Source organism: Bombina bombina, chromosome 4 (assembly GCF_027579735.1).
Source record: "Bombina bombina isolate aBomBom1 chromosome 4, aBomBom1.pri, whole genome shotgun sequence".
Classification (NCBI taxonomy): domain Eukaryota; kingdom Metazoa; phylum Chordata; class Amphibia; order Anura; family Bombinatoridae; genus Bombina; species Bombina bombina.
Window position 1 is genome coordinate 1,165,724,361 of NC_069502.1, and position 23,134 is coordinate 1,165,747,494.

At 38.6% G+C, this 23,134-nt stretch overlaps 1 protein-coding gene across 1 annotated transcript; it reads right to left on the reverse strand.

The window, feature by feature from the left end:
- Positions 1–1,004: 1,004 nt before the first annotated feature.
- Positions 1,005–18,236, reverse strand: LOC128655807 (carbohydrate sulfotransferase 14). Its single transcript, XM_053709375.1, has 2 exons — positions 18,119–18,236; positions 1,005–2,612 (listed from the first exon to the last, which is right to left on the reverse strand). Exons 1-2 carry the CDS (start codon positions 18,213–18,215, stop codon positions 1,843–1,845), a joined length of 867 nt encoding a protein of 288 aa, XP_053565350.1. The 5' UTR covers positions 18,216–18,236; the 3' UTR covers positions 1,005–1,842.
- Between the last annotated feature and the right edge of the window lie 4,898 nt (positions 18,237–23,134).

Sequence of the window (23,134 nt, forward strand, 5' to 3'; positions counted from 1 at the left end):
AAAAAAAGAGGAAAGGGGGCAGCCTTGATGTGTACCATTTTCAACATGTATAGTACCAGACTATAAACAAGCAATCCTTGTAAACTCTATTGGGTAACAATAATTAGACTGTCTTATTTGTATAAAGGGGCCCACAAACTGAACAAAAAATAAATTCTAAAGCGACTTCCATAAAGGTAGAATTGATTTCTTTCAGTTTAAATAAAAGAAGCATACTCAGGACACCGTTTCATGGAGCATAATCAATATTAAAGTCTATAACAATCAGAGTATCCAATTCTTCACTTTTTTGTTGTTGCTTAAAGAAAGACCACTTAATCATTACCACCACTGAGTTTGTATTTTAATCTTTTATATAACATTTATATAATGAGCCTGTCTGTTAACTTCAGACATTATATGAAGCTTCTTATACTATATAATGTACAAACCTGCATGCATTTCCTTGCATTACACTTTGTTCCCACACCATGGATAGCACCTGGTGACATTAGATGTAAAATCAGGTCTGCATTACTACATAGAATGACAAATATCCTGTAAATCCCTGCCATAGATCCTATGTACACACTAATGACAGTGATAGTTGTACATTAATTTTGTAGAGCTGCTGCTACCAGTAGCAGGTTGTGCATGATATGATGAAGGGCTCAAGTATTACAACAGCTTCCAAGTGACAGCGACTACTATCAATAGGAAATACTATGACATAGCAGCAACAGTATCCTATGACTGTTGCTGCTATGTGCATAGTCTGGATTGTTGCCTCGGGTTCCTCTCTCTTTGGACCACCTAAACGGAGGGTACAACTGCTTTTAGGTTGCATTAAAATATATTATACTCTATCTATATTGAATTAACTCCTGACACACTTTACACTCTAAAACACTGCTGTCCTAAATCCCCCCTCCCCCAAAAAATTAAAAACAAAAACTAACTGGCACTTTCTCTAAGCCCTAAAAAAAACTTTAGGATACGTAAGAATTTTTTTATGGATGGTTTATTTAAATGTACTTTTTAATCTTTTATTTTGACTTATATGTGGTCATAGGCATCCTGTTAATGTTCATTGGTTGACAGTTACTTCCTGCTACTGCTCATTGGCTGATAGGCACTTACTGATAATTGTGCTAGGCTGAGAGACACATCCTTTTAATGCTAGTTGGTTGATAGTTACTTCTTGCTAATGTTCTTTGGCTGATAGACACTTCCTTCTAATGGCGATAGACTGAGAGGCACATCCTGTTGATAATAGGAGAATCCTGCTCATTGGTGGATAGTTACTTCCTGCTAATGACGGCTTTTTCTGATGGGTGCTTACTAGGGTGCTCCTATTATCAACATCCTGTTGATAATAGGAGAATCCTGCTCATTGGTGGATAGTTACTTCCTGCTAATGACGGCTTTTTCTGATGGGTGCTTACTATTTATGGCCATAGGCTGAGAGGCACATCCTGTTAATGTCTATTGGTTGATAGTTACTTCCTGCTAATGATTTTTGGCTAGTAGGTGCTTCCTTTTAATGGCCATAGGCTGTGAGGCACTTGGTTAACAGTTACTTCCTGCTAATGCTCCTTGAGTAAGAAGTTAACAACTGACACTGTTAATATTAGTCCAAATTTAAATGTATAACAGCTCTTACTTTATACTATTTAAGACAAAAAACGTTACCATGTTTAAATGCTGCTCTTCATAGAAGAACATTTTTAAGTGCAGTGTCTCTATAAGTATTGTAGGCCATATTTTGGAGAAGCTGTTGAAAGGAGATTGCATAATTTACTATTTATTGCAAGCGTCTTCAAACTGTTCTCGTCTCTTGTCATAAATCTAGAAGAAATGTTTTTACAGTAAGCTCCTATAGAACGTGAATGCCCCATAGTCCCAGGAGTAAGCCTTCACAAGCTGCTTAAGTTGTTGCACATTAAGTTCCTTTAAGAGATTCTTCATTAACCACTTGTGAGCCTGTTTTGTTTGGGTGTCTGTAAATTCTTGAACTAATACAGTCTCAGGTAGGCTCATTCTTTTAATCAGATGTTGGATCTCTGCTCTTAAGAAACCATACATCACTATGTAGTCATACCTGATAAAGCATGGGTGACACACATCTACAACTGTTTTATGGAAGTCATCTGTGTTTTCAGGTTTTAAAGAGAGAAAGTCATCAATAAATTGACTGAAAGGGATATTTCCAGCAAAGCTCTGTATGTAAGCAGAGACAAGCCTTTCAAGGGGCTCTCTGACAAAGAGGATCTTGGTGTAAGATCTTAGGATTGTTTCTAGGGTAAATACATTATAATTACTCAGTTGGTTGGAAGGTGATACTGGACTTGGGTTGACAATAGGAGCCTCTACAGTTATCTCAGATCTGTTGATCACTTTTAAGAGCTGTTCCCATATACCAACATCTGTTCCGCCAGCCTTGCAATACACCGTTTGAAGATTATGATTCACTTCAAGTTTTGAGAGGAGCTGCTCTGCATTGCGTCTGGCCTGTAGGCTGCTGAGTTCCGCATTTTGGAGGCAGAAATTTCTCAGCTTTTTTTTCCTTAATTGTTGGACGTGAAGAAATTTGTCATGAGAAATAAAGGGATTCTTTGGAGTTTCATTGTGCTCTGTTAAAAACATAATACATCATTTTATTTGTGATTATTTAACAGAGCAGAAACAGGTTATGTATTTATTGTCATATGTAATTTTTTATGTTGGTGATTCCTACCTTACATACCTTACAATATCCACATTTTTCTTTAATGATTCCGATAGAACATACATTTTAAAACAACTTTCCAATTTCCTTCCACTATCAATTTTGCTTCATTCTCTTGGTATCCTTTGTTAAAGAAACATAAATGCACTACTGGGAGCTAGCTAAACACATCGGTAAGCCAATGACAAGAGGCCGAAATATGCAGCCACAAATCAGCAGCAAGTGCCCAACAAAGAATACCAAGAGAACTAAGCAAATAAGATAACAGAAGTAAATTGTGAAATTTAAAATTGCATGGTCTTTCTGAATCATAAAAGGTCCGAGAATAACGTAGGCCATTTGGAATTTAAAATCAGTGATTAAAGGGACATTAAATTCACATAATTGTATATTGTGCATATTGAAGAACACTAATGTAAACGTATAAATTATTTTTGCTTCATAAAAAAAGTTCAAGTTGAAATGTTTAAACTGATATTGAAACTAAGACGAAATGTACATTTGTGCGCTAATTATCAAATGATGAATTATTTACAATTAAACGTAGTGGCAGAAGCAGTATTAGTGACATATATTATCTAATATGTTATCAGGGCTGAACTTGGAAGAAAAAGCAGCCATGAAGGGGCGTGTCTATGCAGCGTTCAAGACTGGACGCATTTCCTTATGAGCTCCAGAGGATAATCTTATAATCCTCCGATTATCTGACTTTTACAACAGCATCCATAACAAAATCCATCAAACTCTTTGTGCTCTACTTGGGGCAGTATTCTTTTAATCACTATTTGCTGTTTTGATGATACTGGTGCCAGGGATCGGAAGTTTTAGGCCCAGAGCGGCGGCTCATTACTGGATAACACCCCTGCCGGACAACCCGGGTTACTCCTAACCAGTATTGGAATTAAATAATAATACATCCCATAGCACCTGGCCTGCACTGAGCCTTCAAATAAAGAAAAAACATACGGCTAGTGTACGAGTTTTGCGTTAGAGGCTGTGCGGTGCTAACAAGCAGTTTATACTCACCGCTCACTTACAGACAGCGCTGGTATTACAGGTTTTTCCAAACCCGGCGTTAACCGCAAAAAAGTGATCATAGAGCAAAATTTTGCTCCACATCTCACCTCAATACCAGCGCTGCTTACGTTAGCGGTGAGCTGGCTGAACGTGCTCGTGCACGATTTCCCCATAGAAATCAATGGGGGAGAGCCGGCTGAAAAAAAAAACCTAACACCTGCAAAAAAGCAGCGTAAAGCTCCTAACGCAGCCCCATTGATTCCTATGGGGAAACAAAAGTTATGTCTACAACTAGCACCCTAACATGAACTCCGAGTCTAAGCACCCCTAATCTTATACTTAACCCCTAATCTGCCGCCCCCGACATCACCGACACCTACATTATATTATTAACCCCTAATCTGCCGCTCCGGACACAGCCGCCACCTACATTATACTTATGAACCCCTAATCTGCTGCCCCCAACATTGCCGACACCTACATTATATTTATTAACCCCTAATCTGCCCCCCCAATGTCGCTGCATCCTACCTACACTTATTAACCCCTAATCTGCCGCCCCCAACGTCGCCGCCACTATATTAAGGTTATTAACCCCTAAACCTAAGTCTAACCCTAACCCTAACCTCCCCTAACTTAAATATAATTTAAATATAAATAAAATAACTATCATTAACTAAATTATTCCTATTTAAAACTAAATGCTTACCTAAAAAATTAACCCTAAGCTAGCTACAATATAACTAATAGTTACATTGTAGCTAGCTTAGGGTTTATTTTTATTTTACAGGCAAGTTTGTATTTATTTTAACTAGGTACAATAATTACTAAATAGTTATTAACTATTTAATAACTACCTAACTAAAATAAAGACAAAAGTACCTGTAAAATAAAACCTAACCTAAGTTACAATTACACCTAACACTACACTATAATTAAATAAATTAACTAAATTAAATAAAATTATCTAAAGTACAAAAACAAACAAACACTAAATTACAGAAAATAATAAAAAAATTGCAAGATTTTTAAACTAATTACACCTAATCTAATCCCCCTAACAAAATAAAAAAGTCCCCCCAAAATAAAAAAAAAGCCCTACCCTACACTAAATTACAAATAGCCCTTAAAAGGGCCTTTTGCGGGGCATTCCCCCAAAGTAATCAGCTCTTTTACCTGTAAAAAAAAATACAACCCCCCCAACATTAAAACCCACCACCCACACAACCAACCCTACTCTAAAACCCACCCAATCCCCCCTTAAAAAAACCTAACACTAACCCCCTGAAGATCACCCTACCGGGAGACGTCTTCATCCAACCGGACAGAAGTGGTCCTCCAGATGGGCAGAAGTCTTCATCCAAGCCGGGCAGAAGTGGTCCTTCATACAGACGGCATCTTCTATCTTCATCCATCTGGCGCGGAGCGGGTCCATCTTCAACACATCCGACGCAGAGCATCCTCTTCTTTCCACGGCTACGACTGAATGAAGGTTCCTTTAAATGACGTCATCCAAGATGGCGTCCCTTCAATTCCGATTGGCTGATAGATAATTTTATTTAATTTAGGGAATTAATTTAATTATAGTGGTAGTGTTAGGTGTAATTGTAATTTTTTTTAAGTGTTTGCGATGTGGGTGGGCCTTGGTTTTGGGGTTAATAGGTAGTTAATGGGTGTTAGTGTACTTTTTAGCACTTTTGTTAAGAGTTTTATGCTACGGCGTTGTAGTGTAAAACTCTTAACTACTGACTTTTAAATGCGGTAACAGTCTTGACAGGAGAGGGTCTACCGCTCACTTTTTGTCAGACTCGTAATACCGGCGCTATGCAAGTCCCATTGAAAAAATAGGATACGCAATTGACGTAGGTGGATTTGCGGTATTTCCAAGTCTGGCCCAAAAAGTGAGTGGTACACCTGTACCTGCAAGACTCGTAATACCAGCGGGCGTTAAAAAGCAGCGTTGGGACCGGCCACCGCTGCTTTTTAAGCCTAATGCAAGACTTGTAATCTAGCCTATAAAAATTAACTTTGGACGACACTGCTAAAGATGGTGGCCATGGCAAGAGAGGGCCTACAATACATTGATCACTGCTTCAAAAATGTCGAACACATTATGCAATCTTTGCTCGATAGAGCTCCAGCAGACTACCTACTAACCTTTTTCAAGACTGACAGCAAGGATTCTATCTCACTCACCGGACCCAACAGTGCTAAGCCTCCATGTGGCAACAACGGAACCCTAGACAAGATGGCCAGCCGAGATCGCCATGCAGGAGCATCACACACACCAAGCACTATCATGGAGCAACAGGAGGGACTGGTAAGCCCTTCCAATATGCCGTGGGAATATACACTCGATCATGTAACATCATTGATCCTAGATCATATTGATATTTTTAAATTCCCTCTGGATACAAGATCTTGCTTGATACAGTCACTAACGCAGCCTACTTCTACAGTTGTCTGCCAGAATAAAAATGCACCGATTACATCTCAACTGTCCATGAAAGTTAATGATAAATGAGTCTTTAAAAATTTACAACCACAGGACATTACTTCTAACACAGAACCTGTAATGCGGGAACCCTTGCTTCTTCTACTCCTACCTAGAAAAAGGCTGGACTTTGCTTTTTGGTCCGCTCATTATCAGGAAACTTTCCTTATAAGAGATTACAATCATTTGCCTCATACACTGAGCACGATCCATGCCTGTATTGATAGAGCTGTTCCTGCTATCGGAGAAGGTTAGCTGGAGCTGGCTTAGCTTTATAATATTTGAAACTGCAACTTACAGCACAGTTAATGGTTATGTTTTAAAATGTGCCATGTTTGTTTGCCTATTTGTATGGTGCTATGCAACAGCATGTAATATTATCTCCCTTTTTGCTTTGCCCCTACAGACTATTCCCCTATATCCTCATCTAAAGAGTTAGAGAATAGCCAAACGTAAATTAGTCTTAAACTAGAACTCACAAACTAGACTCACTTTTAGTGGCATCTTCCAGATGTACAAACACATATTAACACTCAAGCCCTCCTATTAAAATATATTCTCACACTGTGGCCAAGGCCATAGATGAGAGAGCAATGATGTTATATATAAAATGAGCTATTGTATAATCTAGAGCGAGCAAAGAAGTTTATACACTTATATGCTTTAATCTGTATATAAGTTTACTAAACACGTCTCTATAGGCTAATAGACATTTCCTGGGAACTCACTTTTGTATAAATAAATGCACCTAATCATCCTGCCACATTCCTGCCACTAACAAGCAAGCCCACTTTAAACTATTTCTCAAAATGTTCAGTTATACCTCCTTTGGTCATCAGATTGCTCTAATAACATATTCAATGGCGCAATATAATTTATTACAAAAGTTTATCTTTATGAAAGTTATAATGTTTAAATTATTCTGGATTTACCATTTCTTCTTTTTTTATGTCTACAGATACATGGGCCAATTTATCATTGTGCGGGCGGAAATGAACCGCTGTAGCGGATCATTGCCTGCCGCACATCGATAAATGCAGACATCATACGATGTCGGCATTTATCATCGCACAAGTATTTTTCATGAAATGCTTGTGCAATGCCGCCCCCTGCACATTCGCTGCCAATCAGGATGATTGCTGACCGCTGCTTCTTAATTTCAACTGCAGGGGAACCTGAAACTACGGGGATAGATTGGAGCATCCGCTGCTTGATAAATCTACCCCATAGTCAAAATGTTGGGATTGCTAGGAGCTATGTTACTACACACATTATAAGCCCAATACTGGCCTTATTTCTTTTTATTCCTTTTATTTAATTTGTTTTATATCTTTCTAGTCATAATAACCCCTATTAAGCTCAATACCTATAACTCATAGGTCCAAGAGAGACCTAGATTATCAATAAAGGGTTAAAAAAAAGAAGAAATACCTCACAGTATGAAAATGATTATCCATAGGGTGATCTGGAGAGAAAAATCAAAACACTGTATCACTTTGTCTCACAGTGTGACTTGACTAGACATTAGAAACCCTTCAAAGCAGGTTACGAAATGGTACATGACCTAGGAAATAAAATTTACAAGGAAAACATTGATGGCCTATATATATATAGCTCAGAGGAGAAAAGAGAGTTTATATAGTTGCATCGTCTCACTTGCAGCACCACCCCCTTAAAGTGTAGCTGGCCAGCCCCAGCTGCTGAGGCCCACCGGGAAATCTCCTGGTATCCTGGTAGGCCAATCCAGCCTTGGAAGCAACACAACCTTGTATGTTTTATACTTCAGGCTGGAATATTGTCTCTTAAAACCCTAGAGTTCCCTTTTAAAACCTTCCCTCTACAGCATTAGCGGCGCACTGCGCATGCGCAAAACACGGGAGTGTGGACGGACGAGAATTAGCAGAGTTAGAGCTGGACAATGAAGATTGTGAAGATCCTGATGACGAAATATGGGAGGGGGCAGGCAGGCATTTTAAAAAGCCACAAGAGAAAAAAGTAAGTAAAAATGCTTAGAAACAATTTAGGCTAGTAAATTAGGCTATAGTGCAAAATAAGAATCGTTAGCAATTTTATAGGAATTACCTATTTGAAAATTTGGGTTGACTGTCCCTTTAAACCGATACCTCCAGATCTTCATACCCATACGCCATCTTGTGGCGTTTTTTCAAACTGCATATTTCTATATCATTTTAAGCCTTGTATCTAAGCCTCTGCAGACTGCTCCCTTATTTCAGTTTTTTTGACAGACATGCATTTTAGACAATCAGTGCTGGCTTCACATGCATGAGCTCAATGTTATCTATATGAAACACAGGAACTAATGCCCTCTAGTGGTCAAAATGCATTCAGATTAGAGGCAGTCTTCAATGTCTAATAAATTAGCATATGAACCTCCTAGAATTAGTTTTCAAGTAAGAATACGAAGAGAACAAAGCAAAATTGGTGATAAAAGTAAATTAGAAAGTTGTTTAAAATTATATTTCCTATTTAAATCATGAAAGGTTATTTTTTTTTACTTGACTGTCCCTTTAACTAAAAAAATTTCAATTCTGTTCCGCCAATACAAATTGCTGTTAATTATATTATTGTATCCTAATATTTTATTCAATATAATAATATACAATATGTTAATAATATATAATATAATATATATTATAAAATATAAATTTTATTATTTCATAATGTCTTTTGAGTTACAGTTCTTCATAATTCTAAAGAAGCTATCTTATATCATTAGTCTGTATTGTGCTTGGGAAACTGTCACATGACAATAAAAAAGTATCGGTAATTGGTATTGCGAGTATTTGAAAAAAGTATCGGTACTTGTACTAGGTCTTTAAAAATATGGTATCGGTGCAACTCTACTTACTTTAAAACTTTCATGTTTACAATACATGTCTATGTAAACTGACGGTCTTATAAGTTTATAGCATATAGCATGAACAAGCAACAAAATACAAATATGCCTTTACCCATATGGACAAATATTGTAGCAAAACATACTCAAAGAATGTTTTTGAACCTTATTGTCTGTCCTAAATCCTTTCAAGACTGAAACTGAGACTTCAGAATCCTTCTCTTTTATGTTGAAACAAACCCAAATTCAGTGAGTTCTCAAAGATGCCAGTATAGGTGACTTTATAAATACTCTAACATATTACACTATACATCAGTATTCAATGCCGCACTTGTCTAGCTAAAATCCCATCACATTCTATGGCCTCTATTTATCAAGCTGTCAACCGCAAATATGCTGGAATTCCGCAGCGTATTTGTGGCGAGCCTGATTCACCGTAGGTATCAAACCCTACAGACCGGCAAAAGTAGAATTTGGTGACGTAACATACGATCCGCCGGACTCAGTCCGACACAGATCGATGGTTACGTCACTACAGATGTTCCGAACGCAAGTTCGGCACAATCTGACTACTTTTGGAAGTTATCAAAGAACTACCAGGTACGCTCGGCACTTTTCCGGCCCAGCATACCTGGTTTTCAATCCGCCACCCTGGAGGCGGCGGATGCCATAGGAATCAATGGGAGTCTGACAGCAGCGAAAGCTCATGTTCGCTGCTGCCCGATATCCCATTGATTTCTATGGGAAATGTCTACACCTAACACCCTAACATGTACCCCGAGTATAAACACCCCTTATCTGCCCCCCCCCACACCACCGCAACTAAATAAAGTGTTTAAACCCTAAACCGCCGCTCCCGGAGCCCACCGCCACCTACATTAGACATATTAACCCCTAATCTGCCGCCCCCTATACCGCTGCCACCTACATAAAGTTATTAACCCCTATCCTGCCGCTCCCGGACCCCACCACAACTAAATAAAATGTTTAACCCCTAAACCGCCGCTCCCGGACCCCGCCGCAACTAAACAAAGTGTTAAACCCCTAAACCGCCGATCCCGGAGCCCACCGCCACCTACATTAGACATATTAACCCCTAATCTGCCGCCCCCTATACCGCCGCCACCTACATAAAGTTATTAACCCCTATCCTGCCACTCCCGGACCCCGCCACAACTAAATAAAATGTTTAACCCCTAAACCGCCGCTCCCGGACCCCGCCGCAACTTAACAAAGTGTTAAACCCCTAAACCGCCGCTCCCGGAGCCCACCGCCACCTACATTATATATATTTATTAAGCCCTTTTGAGAGGCATTGCCCCAAAGTAATCAGCTCTTTTACCTGTAAAAAAAAATACAATACCCCCCCAACATTAAAACCCACCACCCACACACCCAACCCTACTCTAAAACCCACCCAATACCCCCTTAATAAAACCTAACACTAACCCCTTGAAGATCACCCTACCTTGAGACGTCTTCACCCAACCGGGCCTAAGTCCTCAACGAAGCCGGGCGAAGTCTTCATCCAACCGGGCAGACGAGGTCCTCCAGACGGGCCGAAGTGGTCTTCCAGATGGGCAGAAGTGGTCCTCCAGATGGGCAGAAGTCTTCATCCAGGCGGCATCTTCTATCTTCATCCATCCGACGAGGAGCGGCTCCATCTTGAAGACATCCGACGCGGAGCATCCATCCAGACCGACGACTACCCGACGAATGAATATTCCTTTAAATGACGTCATCCAAGATGGCGTCCCTTGAATTCCGATTGGCTGATAGAATCAGCCAATCGGAATTAAGGTAGGAAAAATCCTATTGACTGATGCAATCAGCCAATAGGATAGAGCTTGCATTCTATTGGCTGTTCCAATCAACCAATAGAATGTGAGCTCAATCCTATTGGCTGATTGCATCAGCCAATAGGATTTTTCCTACTTTAATTACGATTGGCTGATAGAATTCTATCAGCCAATCGGAATTCAAGGGACGCCATCTTGGATGACGTCATTTAAAGGAATATTCATTCGTCGGGTAGTCATCGGTCTGGATGGATGCTCCGCATCGGATGTCTTCAAGATGGAGCCGCTCCTCGTCGGATGGATGAAGATAGAAGATGCCGCCTGGATGAAGACTTCTGCCCATCTGGAGGACCTCTTCTGCCCGTCTGGAGGACCACTTCACCCGACTTCGTTGAGGACTTGGGCCCGGTTGGGTGAAGACGTCTCAAGGTAGGGTGATCTTCAAGGGGTTAGTGTTAGGTTTTATTAAGGGGGTTTTGGGTGTGTTTTAGAGTAGGGTTGGGTGTGTGGGTGGTGGGTTTTAATGTTGGGGGGGTATTTTTTTTTTTTTTTACAGGTAAAAGAGCTGATTACTTTGGGGCAATGCCCCGCAAAAGGCCCTTTTAAGGGCTATTTGTAATTTAGTATAGGGTAGGGATTTTTATTATTTTGGGAGGCTTTTTTATTTTATTAGGGGGATTAGATTAGGTGTAATTAGTTTAAAAATCTTGTAATTATTTTTTTATTTTCTGTAATTTAGTGTGTTTTTTTTTGTACTTTAGATAATTGTGTTATAGATAGTGTTAGGTGTAATTGTAACTTAGGTTAGGTTTTATTTTACATGTAAATTTGTCTTTATTTTAACTAGGAAGTTATTAAATAGTTAATAACTATTTAGTAACTATTCTACCTAGTTAAAATAAATACAAACTTGCCTGTAAAATAAAAATAAACCCTGAGATAGCTACTATTAGTTATATTGTAGCTAGCTTAGGGTTTATTTTATAGGTAAGTATTTAGTTTTAAATAGGAATAATTTATTTAGATTTATTTAAATTATATTTAAGTTAGGGGGTGTTAGGGTTAGAGTTAGACTTAGATTTAGGGGTTAATAAATTTAATATAGTTGGGGCGGTGTAGGGGGGCAGATTAGGGGTTAATAAATATAATGTAGGTGGCGGTGGGCTCCGTGAGCGGCGGTTTAGGGGTTAAACATTTTATTTAGTTGCGGCGGGGTCCGGGAGCAGCATGATAGGGGTTAATAACTTTATGTAGGTGTCGGCGGCATAGGGGCGGCAGATTAGGGGTTAATATGTCTAATGTAGGTGGCGCTGGGCTCGGTGAGCGGTGATTTCGGGGTTAATAACTTTATTTAGTTGCGGTGGGCTCCGGGAGCGGCGGTTTAGGGGGTAAAACAGTTTAGTATAGTGTAGGTGTTTAGTGACAGGGTACCAAGAAAGCTCCGAATAAGCCGAACAGCAGCAAGATCAATGACTGTTAGTTAACAACTGTCCGCTGCTCATCGCACCGTACTTGGTGCGCGGCTTTTTGACAGCTTTCTTGATAATTTTGGAGAACGTATTCAGCGATGTTAGGCGAACTTAGGCAAGCGTATTGGTGCCGTCGAATGCAAGAAAGTCGACGGCTTGATAAATAGAGGCCTATGTCCATAGGTTAAGCACAAAGAGGGAACAGCATGTTGCTGACTAGTTCATGAATCATACTGATTGTAAAGGAATCTGCACCTAGTACAATACACAGATTCCTTCCGTACTTTGGTCTTTTGTGTTTTAATTACATGTTGTACTTGTCACAGTTTTTTTCCTATGTGCTATAACTTACTTCACTTGCCCTTTTCTCTTCGATTATCAAGCCTGCCAACTTTGAAATACATTACATAGGGTTATATTACGAGTGGAGCGGTAATTATTGCTTGTGCGCTCAACTTCGGCTTTTTGTGCTCGTATATATCTAGGTATAGATATATACAGATATATAGGAATATCTATTTATAAATACATAGAACATATATCTGTTTATATCTATTTATAAATACATCTGTGCATTGCCTCCCCCTGCAGATTTGCGACCAATCAGTCGCTAGCAGGGTGTGTCAATCAACCTGATCGTATCCGATCGGGCTGATTGCTGTCCGCCGCCTCAGAGGTAGCGGACGAGTTAAGGAGCAGCGGTCTTAAGACCACTGCTTCTTAACTCTTATTTCCGGCGAGTCTGAAGGTTCGCGCGGAAACAGATGCATTGGGTCGGATTGACTGCTTGATAAATTGGCCCCTTTGCCTGCTCAGAGAGGTTGCAGTCGTGTGTATTACTTCTGAAGATGTAGTTTGTGTCATACAAGTTACTGCTAACCCTCTGAGAAGGTGTGATGTTTGAATACTGGTGCACGGGCCCTCATAGGATATTTGCATATGCTGCAGAAATAACTTTTATTTCTTTTCGACCTTTCTATTCCTGCAATTTTTACTTTTATATATCTATTTATATAGCAAATATTATTATATTGGGGTTATTGATATGACAACAAACAGAAAGCAACAGCTTTGGATGACACACATAGTTTTGCAGGACGACGTGATGGGATTTGTTTAAGCTACGAGCATGCGGTAAGACTGTTAACGGGATTACGTGAATGTTCCTAGACATTATTATGTTACAACATTCTCATGTGAATAGAGAGCAGTTCCTTCCTTACTATGATAAGTGGATACAGATGCAAATAATATTTCAGTAGTACTCAAAATCTCACAGCTGGTCTTACAGAATTTGCTACTTTATTGAAGAGTCTAGTAAAGCATTGAAAAGAAAATCTGGGATTATAACGAGGTCAGTTAGAATGAATTGTTCAGTTCAGAGGGTGCACTAATAACCCTAAACAGGAAGCAAGGAATGATATTGTGCACAGCTGGGAGATTTTATTAAAGGGACATTCTCACCATAGTTTCTGATAGTATTAGTAAGCATTTAATGGTAGTTGTATGTCTTACTGAAGCTTAAGATTTATTGCAAACAGATGTGAGCATTTCATCTCTCATGGGAGCTGCATCTCAGGAGTCTGTATTTACTGTAAATATTTCACATTCCTATTTCTGCTCATAGCAGAGTATGTTCTAATTATTTATATATATATATATATATATATATATATATATATATATATATATATATATATATATATGTATGTATAAACCAAAATTTATTAAAATTATGGGGGGAGATAAAAAACTGAAATTAAAATCCTCCATGTCTCAAAATTAAATCAATGTAAATATTTGCATAGGAAATTAGTACATCTAGGCAAGTATCCCTGCTTGCTTTCCCCCAGAAATTCCTAATATGCAATGTTTCCAATGCACAAGAGAATTGTGGGTAAGATATGCAAATTAGGTATGCAAATTCTCAGTTTTTTTGCTTCAAAAATACTGTTTTGACACAGCGATTCTTTTAAACAGGAATATGACAGCAAACCAGAAATCACTCACTAGACAAGCCTGTTTCGTTCTTTTTGGAACTCATCAGTAGGAGATAGATTTCTGGTTGCTGCATTGGAAAAGCTATTTTCATGGTTAAACCAAAATTCATTAAAATTATGGGGGGAGATAAAAAACTGAAATTAAAATCCTCCATGTCTCAAAATGAAATCAATGTAAATATTTGCATAGGAAATTTGTACATCTAGGCAAGTATCCCCGCTTGCTTTCCCCCAGAAATTCCTAATATGCAATGTTTCCAATGCACAAGAGAATTGTGGGTAAGATATGCAAATTAGGTATGCAAATTCTCAGTTACTTGCCTAGATGTACTAATTTCCTATCCAAATATTTGCATTGATTTAATTTAATTTAATGTCCCCGAAACGTCACGCTTGATAATAAAAACTTGATGAAAAGACCAGTGAGTGCCTTCCTTTACCTTGCATATTTACCTGCTGGCACCCTGGCACGAAAGAACTTTGATAGTGAGAGTGCTCTCTACATATTATATATATATATATATATATATATATATATATATATATCTGTGTGTGTGTATATATATATATATATATCTGTGTGTGTGTATATCTATCTATCTATCTATCTATCTATCTATCTGTGTGTGTATATATATATATCTATCTGTGTGTATATATATATATATATATATCTGTGTGTGTGTGTGTATATATATATATATATATATGTGTGTGTGTGTGTGTGTATGTATATATATATATATATATATATAAATAAAACATATGCATGTATGTGAAGAACATTGGAATGTGAAATATTCATATTTTCATGTCGGATTATAGCTCATGCGAATATGTGATTGGGTTTGTGCGCAAGTTGGGGGGTTTTCCAAGTTTTGTCTCGATTGACTTCTATGAGGGATTACGTGAACGCGATATTCTAACTTCGGCTTTTGCGGTCGTCAGGTTAGTGTGCGAGCGAAAACACTTTACTTTCAACTCATAATACGAGTGAAACCCGACGAGCGCAAAAAGAGCTTGAGCAGGAGCGTTAAATAGAGCTACACTTGTAATCTTGTACTATGGGTCCTGAAAAATTAATGATCTGACAACAATAACCACCATAACAAGCAATGGCTGCTCGACTCCTAAAATCTGTTAAATTCGTTGCTGAAAATTCAGTTTCTTGGTATCTTGAAACTATTTTAAGGGTATGTCCTGTCGGTCTACACTGTGTAGGAAATCTTACAGCTAGATTACGAGTTTGGCGTTAGAGGCTATGCGGTGCTAATGAGCAGTTTATGTTCACCGCTCACTTACAGACAGCGCTGGTATTACGGGTTTTTACATACCCAGCGTTAACCGCAAAAAGTGATCATAGAGCAAATTTTGCTCCACATCTCACCTCAATACCAGCGCTGCTTACGTTAGCGATGAGCTGGCTGAATGTGCTCGTGCATGATTTCCCCATAGGAATCAATGGGGGAGAGCCGGCTGAAAAAAAAACCTAACACCTGCAAAAAAGCAGCGTTTAGCTCCTAACGCAGCCCCATTGATTCCAATGGGGAAAATACATGTATGTCTACACCTAACACCCTAACATGAACCCCGACACTAAACACCCCTAATCTTATACTTATTAACCCCTAATCTGACGCCCCCTACATCGCCGACACCTACATTATATTGATTAACCCCTAATCTGCCGCTCCGGACACCGCCGCCACCTACATTATACTTATGAACCCCTAATCTGCTGCCTCCAACATCGCTGACACCTACATTATATTTATTAACTCCTAATCTGCCACCCCCAATGTCGCTGCAACCTACCTACACTTCTTAACCCCTAATCTGCCGCCCCCAACGTCGCCGCCACTATATTAAAGTTATTAACCCCTAAATCTAAGTCTAACCCTAACACCCCCTAACTTAAATATAATTTAAATAAATCTAAATAAAATTACTATTATTACCTAAATAATTCCTATTTAAAACTAAATACTTACCTATAAAATAAACCCTAACTTAGCTACAATATAACTAATAGTTACATTGTAGCTAGCTTAGGGTTTATTTTTATTTTACAGGCAAGTTTGTATTTATTTTAACTAGGTAGAATAGTTATTAAATAGTTAGAATAGATAGAATTAGAATTCTATCAGCCAATCAGAATTGAAGGGACGCCATCTTGGATGACGTCACTTAAAGGAACCGTCATTTAGTAAGAAGACTTCGATGGAAGAGGATGCTCCACGCCGGATGTCTTGAAGATGGACCTGCTTTACGCCGGATGGATGAAGATAGAAGATGCCGTATGGATGAAGACTTCTGCCCGTCTGGAGGACCACTTCGCTCGGCATAGATGAAGTCTTCTCCCGGCTTCGTTGAGGACTTCTCCCGGTAAGGTGATCTTCAAGGGGTTAGTGTTAGGTTTTTTAAGGGGGTATTAGGTGGGTTTTAGAGTAGGGTTGGTTGTGTGGGTGGTGGGTTTTGATGTTGGGGGGGGATTTGTACTTTTTTTTACAGGTAAAAGAGCTGATTACTTTGGGGCAATGCCCCACAAAAGGCCCTTTTAAGGGCTATTTGTAATTTAGAGTAGGGCTTTTTTATTTTGGGGGGGCTTTTTTTTTTTGTTAGGGGGATTAGATTAGGTGTAATTAGTATAAAAATCTTGTAATTTGTTTATTATTTTCTGTAATTTAGTGTTGGTTTTTTTGTACTTTAGATAATTTTATTTTTTTGTATTTAATTTAGGGAATTAATTTAATTATAGTGTAGTGTTAGGTATAATTGTAACTTAGGTTAGGTTTTATTTTACAGGTAAATTTTATTTTAACTAAGTAGTTATTAAATAGTTAATAACTATTTAATAACTATTGTACCTAGTTAAAATAAATACAAACTTGCCTATAAAATAAAAATAAACCCTAAACTAGCTACAATGTAACTATTAGTACTAATGTAAATATTAGTATATTTAAGTTAGGGAGTGTTATGGTTAGGGTTAGACTTAGATTTAGGGGTTAATAACTTTAATATAGTGGCGGTAACGTTGTGGGTGGCAGATTAGGGGTTAATAAATGTAGGTAGGTGTCGGCGATGTTAGGGATAGCAGATTAGGGGTTAATAATATTTAACTAGTGTTTGCTTCTAAATGTTTGCCTGTTTTTAAGCTACTACAAAAAGCCTCTTATCACATGCTTTCTTATTAGCTTTTCACAACAGGGGAGTGTTAGTTCATGTGAGCCATATAGATAACATTGTGCTCATCACACCCGTGGGTTGTGCACAACACAGCACTAATTGGCTTAAATGCAAGTCAATAGATAATAAATAAAAAGTCATGTGATCAGGGGGCTGTCAGAAGAGGCTTAGATACAAGGTGATCACAGAGGTAAAAAATGTATTAATACAACCATGTTTTCTGTGCAAAAATGGGGAATGGGTAATAAAGGGATTATCTACATTTTTAAACAATACAACATTTTGAGTTGACTGTCCCTTAAATTACATAGATATGTATAAATTAAATATGGCTTAAAGCAACAAGGGGTTATTATGGATGTGGTATCTACAGTATCTATCTAATATGTCTATCTGGCTATCTGTCTATCAATCTATCTATCTATCTATCTATCTATCTATCATCTATCTATCTCTGTCTGTCTGTCTGTCTATCTGACTATTCATCTGTCTCTCTGTCTCTCTAACTATCTTTGTATGTGTCTATATAGTTATCTATCTGTCTTTCTACCTGTCTGTGTGTCTCATTGTAACTGAAGTCTATTACCTGTGTATGGGGACGACAACACATTAAGCATCCATGTCCACAAGCCAAGCGAAATAATTCCAGAAGCCAGCACACATAATCGTAAGCATAAACGCATTTTGATGCTTTCCACTTGAAATTTCCAAAGATTTTCCTCCCATGTGCCAGCACTAGACTTTTAGGTTAAAGTACAGTTTGTTTTTGCTGGGACTTGCAAATTTACTGACCTGTGTGTCACAGCCAGTTTACCTGTCCATCATATAACTGTCTGGGATAACATTTAACCCTTTGCACTCATAGGTATTAAATGGGCTTCTGGTAATTATTTTGATGTTGTTTCTATACAACAAATAACTTATCACTGTCCTGCAAACAAATAATTTTGCTTGAATTGTAATGAAAATGACCATTATACCTATACTTTAATTCCCTGTACAATGATTAACAGTGAAAACACTTATGTTAATATTACAAGTCTTGTGCGTCTGTTACAGCGTGCAACGTTATTTTGTACTCAGCCTTGCACAATCAATACAGCACAATCGGGTATTAAAACTTTCAGTGGGAAGCTCATGGTGTTTATATTACAAGTCATTGGCTAAAGGGACATTAAGCACAACATTTTCTTTCATGATTTAGACAGAGCACGCTATTTTAAAAATTATTTTTTCTCTCTGCATGTGCATGTGAAGCATAACTAGATATTCTCAGTGCACCAGCATTTTAAATGCTTCAACTGCTCAGAGCACCAGTGGGGCTTGTATCATGTCAGCAATTAACAAATATACACCTAGATTATGAGTTTTGCATTAGAGGCTATGCGGTGCTAACGAGCAGTTTGCTCTCACCGCTCACTTACCTACAGCGCTGGTATTACGAGTTTTTATAAACCCAGCGTTAAGACAAGAAGTGAGCTTTGAGCAAAATTTTCCTCATTAACGCACTCCAATACCAGCGCTGCTTAAGTTAGCGGTGAGCTGGTGTAACGTGCTTGTGCACGATTTCCCCATAGGAATCAACGGGGAGAGCCGGCTGAGAAAAAGTCTAACACCTGCAAAAAAGCAGCGAAAAACTCAGTAACGCAGCCCCATTGATTCCTATGGGGAAATGCAATTTATGTCTACACCTAACACCCTAACATGAACCCCGACTCTAAACACCCCTAACCTTATACTTATTAACCCCTAATCTGTACCCCCTGACATCGCCAACACCTACATTATTCTTATTAACCCCTAATCTGCCGCTCCGGACACCGCCGCCACCTACATTATACTTATGAACCCCTAATCTGCTGCCCCCAACATCGCCGCCACCTACATTATATTTATTAACCCCTAATCTGCCGCCCCCAATGTCGCCGCCACTTACCTAGACTTATTAACTCCTAATCTGCCGCCCCCAACGTTGCTGCCACTATAATAAACATATTAACCCCTAAACTGCTGCACTCCCGCCTCACAAACATTAGCTAAATATTATTAACCCCTAATCTGCCGTCCCTAACATCGTTGCCACCTACCTAAATTTATTAACCCCTAATCTGCCGCACCCAACGTCGCCGCCACTATATTAAAGTTATTAACCCCTAAATCTAAGTCTAACCCTAACCCTAACACCCCCTAACTTAAATATAATTTAAATAAATCTAAAGAAAATTACTATCATTAACTACATTATTCCTATTTAAAACTAAATACTAATAGTTACATTGTATCTATCTTAGGGTTTATTTTTATTTTACAGGCAAGTTTGTATTTATTTTAACTAGGTAGAATAGTTATTAAATAGTTATTAACTATTTAATAACTACCTAGCTAAATTAAATACAAAAGTACCTGTAAAATAAAACCTAACCTAAGTTACACTAACACCTAACATTACACTATAATTAAATAAATTAACTAAATTAACAACAATTAAATCAATTAATTTAAATTAGCTAAAGTACAAACCCCCCCACTAAATTACAGAAAATAATAAACAAATTACAAGATATTTAAACTAATTACACCTAATCTAATAGCCCTATCAAAATAAAAAAAGACCCCCAAAATAAAAACCCTAGCCTAAACTAAACTACCAATAGCCCTTAAAAGGGCCTTTTGCGGGGCATTGCCCCAAAGTAATCAGCTCTTTTACCTGAAAAGAAAATACAAACAACCCCCCCAACAGTAAAACCCACCACCCACACAGCCAACCCCCCAAATAAAATACTAACTAAAAAAACCTAAGCTCCCCATTGCCCTGAAAAGGGCATTTGGATGGGCATTGCCCTTAAAAGGGCAGTTAGCTCTTTTGCAAGCCCAAACCCTAACCTAAAAATAAAACCCACCCAATAACCTAACCCCCTGAAGATCGACTTACCGGGAGAAGTCTTCATCCAAGCCGGGCCGAAGTCCTCAACAAAGCCGGGAGAAGTCTTCATCCAAGCCGACGGTTCCTTTAAGTGACGTCAGCCAATAGGATTTTTTCTACCTTAATTCCGATTAGCTGATAGTTAATTCTATCAGCCAATCGGAATCTAAGGGACGCCATCTTGGATGATGTCACTTAAAGGAACCGTCATTTAGTAAGAAGACTTCATTGGAAGAGGATGCTCCACGCCGGATGTCTTGAAGATGGACCCGCTCCGCGCCGGATGGATGAAGTCTTCTGCCCGTCTGGAGGACCACTTCGCTCGGCTTCGATGAAGACTTCTCCCGGTAAGTTGATCTTCAGGGGGTTAGTGTTAGGTTTTTTTAAGGGTGTATTGGGTGGGTTTTATTTTTAGGTTAGGGTTTGGGCTTGCAAAAGAGCTAAATGCCCTTTTCAGGGCAATGGGGAACTTACATTTTTTTAGTTAGTATTTTATTTGGGGGGTTGGTTGTGTGGGTGGTGGGTTTTACTGTTGGGGGGGTTGTTTGTATTTTTTTTTCAGGTAAAAGAGCTGATTACTTTGGGGCAATGCCCCGCAAAAGGCCCTTTTAAGGGCTATTGGTAGTTTAGTTTAGGCTAGGGTTTTTTTTTAATTTGTTTATTATTTTCTGCAATTAAGTGTGGTTTTTTTTGTACTTTAGCTAATTTAATTTAATTGATTTAATTGTTGTTAATTTAGTTAATGTATTTAATTATAGTGTAGTGTTAGGTGTTAGTGTAACTTTGGTTAGGTTTAATTTTACAGGTACTTTTGTATTTATTTTAGCTAGGTAGTTATTAAATAGTTAATAACTATTTAATAACTATTCTACCTAGTTAAAATAAATACAAACTTGCCTGTAAAATAAAAATAAACCCTAAGATAGATACAATGTAACTATTAGTTATATTGTAGCTAGCTTAGGGTTTATTTTACAGGTAAGTATTTTGTTTTAAATAGGAATAATTTAGTTAATGATAGGAATTTTATTTAGACTTATTTAAATTATATTTAAGTTAGGGGGTGTTAGGGTTAGGGTTAGACTTAGATTTTGGGGTTAATAGCTTTAATATAGTGGCAGCGACGTTGGAGGCGGCATATTAGGGGTTAATAAATGTAGGTAGGTGGCGTTGATGTTAGAGACGGCAGATTAGGGGTAAATAATATTTAACTAATGTTTGCGAGGCGGAAGTGCAGCGGTTTAGGGGTTAATATGTTTATTATAGTGGCGTTGCGGTGGCAGATTAGGAATTAATAAGTGTAGGTAGGTTGCGGCGACATTGGGGGCGGCAGATTAGGGGTTAATAAATATAATGTAGGTGTCGGCGATGTTGGGGGCAGCAGATTAGGGGTTCATAAATATAATGTAGTTAGCGGCGGTGTCCGGAGCGGCAGATTAGGGGTTAAAAAATGTATTATAGTGTTTGCGATGTGGTAGGGCCTCGGTTTTGGGGTTAATAGGTAGTTTATGGGTGTTAGTGTACTTTTTAGCACTTTAGTTATGAGTTTTATGTTACAGAGTTGTACCATAAAACTCTTAACTACTGACTTTTAAATGCATTAGGACTCTTGACAAGGTAGGGTGTACCGCTCACTTTTTGGCCACCCAGGACAGACTCTTAATATCCGCGCTATGGAAGTCCCATAGAAAAAAGACTTTACAAAGTTTATGTAACTCGTTTTGCAGTAAGGCCAAAAAAGTGTGCGGTGACCCTAAACCTGCAAGACTCGTAATACCAGCGGTTTAAAATGCTGGTGCACGGTGCATTCTTAAATACACATTTCAAACAGCTATAGCTTTTATTAGAAGCATTTTGCTAATATATGTATATTACAAAAATGCTTCTGTTCAAAACTGAAATGTATCCATGTTGATTCCAATTTTGGCTGTAATGTCTATTTAAGCACCTAACAATGCATATACAGTATGCAGTTAGGTACGGAACAAAATTGGACACTGAATCAATTTTGGTAATTCTGGCTCTGTACGCCACCACAATGGATTTGAAATGAAACAACTGAGATGGAATTGAAGTGCAGACTTTCATTTTTAATTCTAGGGGTTGAACAAAACTATTGAATTAAACATTTAGGAATTGCAACCATTTTCATAGACAGTCCCCTTGTTTCATTGTCTCAAATGTAAATGGACAAATCAACAGAATCATAAATAAAATGTTCATTTTTAATACTTTGTCGAGAATCCTTTGCAGGCAATGGGGCTCATTTATCAAGCTCCAGATGGAGCTTGAGGGCCCGTGTTTCTGGCGAGCCTGCTCCATAACCGCTGCCCCATAACCTGTCCGCCTGCTCTGAGCAGGCGGACAGACATCTCTGCAATTCAACCCGATCGAGTACGATCGGGTTGATTGACACCCCCTGCTGGCGGCCGATTGACTGCAAATCTGCAGGGGGCGGCATGCTCACAAGAGCTGCTGGTGCAATGCTGAATACAGATAACGTACTGCTCTCTGCATTAAGCGAGGTCTGGCAGATCTGATCCGCACTGTTGGATCAGGTCCGCCAGACCTTTGATAAATATCCCCCCATGACTGCTTGAAGTCTGGAACGCATGGACATCACCAAATGCTGGGTTTCCTCCTTTGTAAAGATTTGCCCGGCTTTTACTGCAGCTGTTT